The following is a 6,037-nucleotide window of genomic DNA, read 5'->3' as shown; positions in this document are numbered from 1 at the left end:
TATTGTACTCTATGCTACTCTATCCCCACCCCCACCCTCCTCTAGCTTATCTCTCCACGCTTCAGTCTCTCTGCCTTTATTCCTGATGAAGGGCTTTTGCCCGAAACGTCGATTTTGCCTGTCCTCGGATGCTGCCTGAATTGCTGTGCTCTTCCAGCACCACTGATCCAAAGAGGGAAATGCAGAGAACACACAGAGTAAATATAAATGTGGCTCCCTTCAACCATTTTAATGAACAGCATTAACCCGTACATTTGCACAAACAGATGTGGCACCAAAAAACATTGGAGCATAATAGCGTCTTTAAATCTGATAGCCCAATGGGTGTACCCAACAGCAATGACTGCAGTAAAAACATACAAAAGAAGGTTACACAAACTCCTTAAGAACACCCTTGTGAGCTCTAGTCTCAAACATTGAGATTGAATCAAAGGCAGGGTTGAGACGTGGGCCAAGGTATGTTAATGTAAGCTGGGTGGGGATACATGAGTCTGTCAGTTGTCAAACTACAGAGCTCAAAGGACTGTACAAAAGAAAGGTGACCCCCATACACACCCCCCATACCCAGGGAGAAGGGCTGTGATATAATTAAATAAATTGCCATAGACATAGAAAAAGTTCTGAGTGGTCTGGCAGGTTTAAAAGTAAATAAATCTCCAGAGCTGGATGAAATGTATCCCAGGTTCTTGAGTGAGACAGAGGAAGTAGCAGGGGAACATGTAAAAAATTATCAATTCGTCTCTGACCGCAGAAGTTGCTGGAGGATTTGACGACAACCAATATAGAACTGTTATTCAAAAAGGAAGCATGAAATAAACTAGGAAACTACAGGCCGGGTGAGTCTAACCCACTAGGAAAACTACTGGACGCAACTGAGGAACAGAATTAATTTGCACTTGGAAAGGCAGAGATTAATCAGGAAGAGTCAGCATGGTTTTAAGATGAGGTAATGTCTGACTAACTTGAATTAATTTTTCGAAGAGGTGACCAGGAATGTAGATGAGGACAGTGCTTTTGATGTAGTCTACTTGGATTTCAGCTTTTGAACAGATTCTGTATGGGAGTCCGAGAGCAAATTAAAAATTCCATGGGATCAACAGAAATTTGGCAAATTGGATCGACAAGCTGCCACTCGGCCACAAGTGACAGTTGAGGGTTTGTGTTTTGATTGAAAGCCTGTGTCTGGTGGGGTCACACAGAGGTTAGTGTTGGGGCTCTTGCTATTTGTGGTTTATATCAATGACTTCGACTTGAATGAGGCAGGGTTGAGCAGTACGTTCACACTCAATTCAAAGACTGAAGTGGTAAACAGTGAACAGAATTACCTTAGATTACAGGAGAATACAGGTGGCTGGTCAGTGGGAAATGGAATTAAATTTAGATGAATGAGAAGTGATATACCTGGGCGGGACAAAACATGGAAAGGGAATACACGATGAGTTTGAGGACCTTGGGAGGTTCTGAGGTACCTTAGTGTGCAGTTCCTTAAGAAATCAGGACAGGTGAATTAAGTAGTTAGTGGAAAATGATTTATTACTCGAGACAGAGTTTAAGATTGGGAGATTATGCTGGAACTGTATGACACATTTGTTAGCACACAGCAGTTCTGGAATCCACATTATCAGAGGTTTATGATAGTCTTGGAGAGGATGAAGAGGAGGTGTAGAAGGATGTAACTTGGGCTGAAGAATCTCAGTAATGAGGAGAGATTGGACAGACTGGAGTTGGTTTCCTAGGACCAGAAGCAATAGAGGGGGGATATGGCTGAAATGTATAAAATTATGAGGAGCATAGACAGGGAAGATAGTAAGAAACTTTTCTACATGATAGAGGGAAATGACCTGGGGGATTTAAGATAAGGGGCAAGAGATTTAGAGGAGATGGGAGGAAAGACCTTTCCACCCAGAGGGTGGTGGAAATCTGGGACTCATTGTGAGGGTCCTGGAGGCAGAAACTGTATTGGAAAATGGGATTAGAATAGTTAGGTCGTTGCTTTTGACGAGCACAAATGTGCTGACAGGATAGAGGTCAGAATTAAACTCCAGCTCTCAATTTCTGTACTGTACCATGGCCCATCTCAGTTTGGGCATAGGTGCCAATGATCTGCAGGTTCCAAGCTGGCATGAAGAAGCGATCTTGTTGTTCAGGAGTAGCCTGGTTGAGAATGGTGGGCAGGAACATGCCCAAGTGGAGATCTAGGGGTTCTGGTCGTCCACGATGTACATAGCTGTGGAAACACAGGCAGGAACAAAAGGGAAAGGGCAGGGCAGAGCCAAAGGAGGACAGGAGGGATGGGAGAGCCAGAAGAGGGGTAAAGAGAGAAAACAAGGACAGGTTTCATGAGAGATTTGATTAATCCTTGCATGCTGCAGCAATCACGGAGAAATTATGAGTGCAAATAAGTGTTGAATCTGGATCAGAAGTTAATCAAGCTCATTAATGACATGGAGACCATCAAGCAGCTATCTGTGCAACAACTATCATGCGCTCTCACAACATACACATTAGGGGTTGCATTCTCAATGTATTTGAGATCTGCAATCACCTCCTGGTATATTCCCTCAGATGGAATTCTAAGGTTTCCTATGAAACCTGGATTTTAGTAACACTAAACTTGATAATATTCACCGATTGTCACTTTTGACTGCACTGTGTACCTGTCATCAACAGCTGGGAGCTGGCCAGTTCTCTGATGACGAGCCACAGAAAACCACCACTGAATTATGTTCTTTAAAAAACTCAGTGATGACTACTTGGTTCACAGATACTGATGTGCACCATAAAGACCAGATTTTGAAAGGCCTTGAAGTTTTGCACAAACATACAAGGCTTTGTAACAGAAAAACAATTGTTGGCAATAGAAGCACGTAAATCAGTAAGTATAGACAGAAAAGACAAATTAACAGTTGCTGGGTCCCTTTGACAGCATTAGTCATTTGCCAATCCGACTTGGGGTATTTTTCTTTTCTGGGGTTTTAGCACTCAAGTTTCCACTAAAAACAAGTGACACAATAGTTTTCATCACCTTTGTGTGTGAGAGAAATGTCCAATCCCAGATTAATGAGGCTGTATTCACATACAAGAAAACGAGTGGCGAAAAATACAACACCTTCAAAAACATTCATTTCTTTGAGCCATTTTTATGGGATTCTTTATTCATTCATTTTGTGAGATGTGGGTATCACTGGCTGGGCCAGCATTTATTGACCATCCTTAGTTGCCCTTGAGGTGGTGGTGGTGAGCAACCCACAATGCCATTCCAGGATTTTGACCCAGTGACAGTGAAGGAACAGCAATGTATTTCTAAATCAGGATGACAAGTGGCTTTGAGGGGAACTTGAAGTTGGTGATGTCCCCATTATGTGGTGCCCTTGTCCTTCTACATGGAAGTGGTTGTGGGTTTAGAAGGTGCTGCCTGAGGATCTTTGGTGAACTTGTGCAGTGCATCTTGCAGACAGTACACCCTGCTATGACTGTGCATGAGTGATGGATGGAATGGATGCAGTGCCAATTAGGTGGGCTACTTTGTCCTGGACAAAGTCAAGTCTCTTGAGTGATGTTAGGGTGGCACTCATCCAGGCAGATGGGGAGTATTCCATCACAGGCCTGACTTGTGCCTTGTAGGTGGTGGACAGGTGGGGAGTTACCCGCCGCAATATTCCAAGCCTCTGACCTGCTCTTGTTGCCACTGCGTTTACATGGTAAGTCCAGTTCAGTTTCTGATCAATGGTAACTCCCAGGGTGTTGACAGTGGGGGAATTCAGTGATGGCAACACCACTGAATGTCAAGGGGTGGTGGTTAGATTGTCTCTTATTGTTGATGGTCATAGCCTGACATTTATATTGCACGAATGGATATTGTCCAGATCTTGTTGAACTTGAAAATGGACTGCTTCAGTGTCTGAGGAGTTGTGAATGGTGCTGACATTGTGTAATCATTAGCAAACATCCCCACTTCTGACCTTATGGAGGGATGGTCGTTGAAGCAGCTGAAGATGGTTGGGCCTAAGACACTACTGTGAGGAACTCCTGCAGAGAGGTGCTGGTGGAACCCAAACTGGGCATCACTGAGCAGATGCTGCTTCATAGCTCTGTTGATGACACGTTCCATCTCTTTACTGATGATCGAAAATAGACGGAGGATAAATGGTCGGGTTAGATTTGTCCTTCTTATGTACAGGACACACTTGGGTAATTTTCCACATTGTCAGGCAGATACCAGCGCTGTAATTGGACTGGAACAGCTTGGCTAGGAGAGTGTCAAGTTCTGGAGCACAAACCTTCAGTACTATTGCCAGAATATTGTCAGGGCCTGGAGCCTTTGCAGTATCCAGTGCCTCTAACCATTTCTTGATATCATATGGAGTGAATCAAATTGGCCAAAGACTAGTATCTGTAATGCTGGGGACCACTGGAGGAAGCAGAAATGAATCATTCACTTGGCACTTCTGTTTGAAGATTGGCTGAAGATTCTTTTTAAAATTATCAATAAAAATTGAGATGCAGACTATATGTGGCACCTTTCTTCTGTAATGTTGTCACTGCATTAAAATAGGAGGCAGTAACAGTCTACAATGTGAGATGTGCATTTAAAACCTCTCACACCACCAATTCTTAACGTCCAGGTTCACACCAGGGCTGGATTAAATGCTAAAACAAGAGAGATTCAAAAGAGAAGCACTTATTTTGCACTCCGTCAATTATCAGATCTGATTTAACATGAGCAGAAGTTGGGATTTATGCATTGATTCACATTATCATGCCAATGTTAAGACAACCACTTGTTTTAGGTACTGTTTGCCACCATTACCACGAAGGCAGCACATCACTAGCATGCATACAAAGCAAAGCAAATTCATTTGTTGACCAGCAACTGAAACAAGTGGACAGGCACAATTGAGCATCGACAAAATTAGTCAAAATTAGACTTGGGGGGGGGGGGCTAAGAATGGGGAGTGGAGAGGTAGGGAAGCAAGGATATATGGTAATGCTTATGGAATACCAGGTTTACCACTGAACACTTCAACAGACTCTCCTTGGTGCCAGAATGAACACGGGGGCTAGACAGGGTCAAAATAAAAGTTTAGTAATATTTAAGAGTCCACAATACATTGAGAGTACCAAGCAGTGTGGAAATAGTGCACAGCAGTTGCACCAAACCATTTTAAACAGGTTTAAACTAAGCCTGCATTACAGAAATTCTTAAGCGTTAGAGTTGGGTTTCAGTTTCATGAGGCTCTGTCACAATTGTATCGGGTTCTGTTCATCAGCAAACCAGACCAAGATTTTCTGCTTATTTGAGTTAGTCCCAGCCACAATTTCTCCTCAATTTCTTGGCTTTCTCCTGCCCTAATGAACCCATCTCTACATTCCTTGATACTGTCCTATCCCCATGGTCCCGGAGCTCTTCACATACATTCGGGACACCACCAATGCCCTCCACCTCCTCCAAGACTTTCATTTCCCTTGCTGCCAATGCTTCATCTTCACCATGGACATCCAATCCCTCTACACCTCTATCCGCCATGACCAGGGCCACTAATCCTTCCGATCCTTCCTCTCCCAACGTCCCCACCAGTACCCTTCTACTGACACTCATTCGTTTGGCTGAACTGGTCCTCACCCTCAACAATTTCTCCTCTGAATCCTCCCACTTCCTCCAGGTGAAAGGGGTAGCTGCATGGCACCTGCATAGGCACCAGCTATGTCTGTCTCTGTCTCTCTCGAACAGCCCATCTTTCCTCAGTTGCACCAGCACCACTCTGCACCTTTTCCTCCGCTACGTTGACGATTGTATCGGCACCACCTCATGCTCCCACAAGGAGGTTGAACAGTTCATCAACTTCACCAGCACATTCCGCCATTGACAAACAGACCTCGCCACTAGAGATATACTTCCCTCCCTACCCCTATCCATTTTCCGTAAAGACCGTTCCCTCCACAGCTACCTAGTCATGCCCATGCCCCCCAACAACCCACCCTCCCCTCCTGGTACCTTCCTGCCACCACAGGAATTGCAAAACCAGCACCCACACTC

General features: G+C 44.3%; 1 protein-coding gene across 3 annotated transcripts in view; it reads right to left on the bottom strand.

Moving 5' to 3' along the window:
* Positions 1–6,037, bottom strand: part of acox1 (acyl-CoA oxidase 1, palmitoyl) — a 61,035-nt gene that overhangs the window by 26,771 nt on the left and 28,227 nt on the right. For 2 of the 3 annotated variants that reach the window (XM_043714325.1, XM_043714326.1), the window contains exon 3: positions 2,067–2,227. The exons of the other annotated variant lie outside the window; for it this stretch is intronic. In XM_043714325.1, coding sequence (XP_043570260.1) covers positions 2,067–2,227 — 161 coding nt within the window. The remainder of the gene's footprint in view (positions 1–2,066; positions 2,228–6,037) is intronic. 3 annotated transcript variants of the gene reach the window in all.

Source organism: Chiloscyllium plagiosum, chromosome 24 (genome assembly GCF_004010195.1).
Source record: "Chiloscyllium plagiosum isolate BGI_BamShark_2017 chromosome 24, ASM401019v2, whole genome shotgun sequence".
Lineage (NCBI taxonomy): Eukaryota > Metazoa > Chordata > Chondrichthyes > Orectolobiformes > Hemiscylliidae > Chiloscyllium > Chiloscyllium plagiosum.
This window is presented reverse-complemented; position numbering and strand designations above follow the sequence as displayed.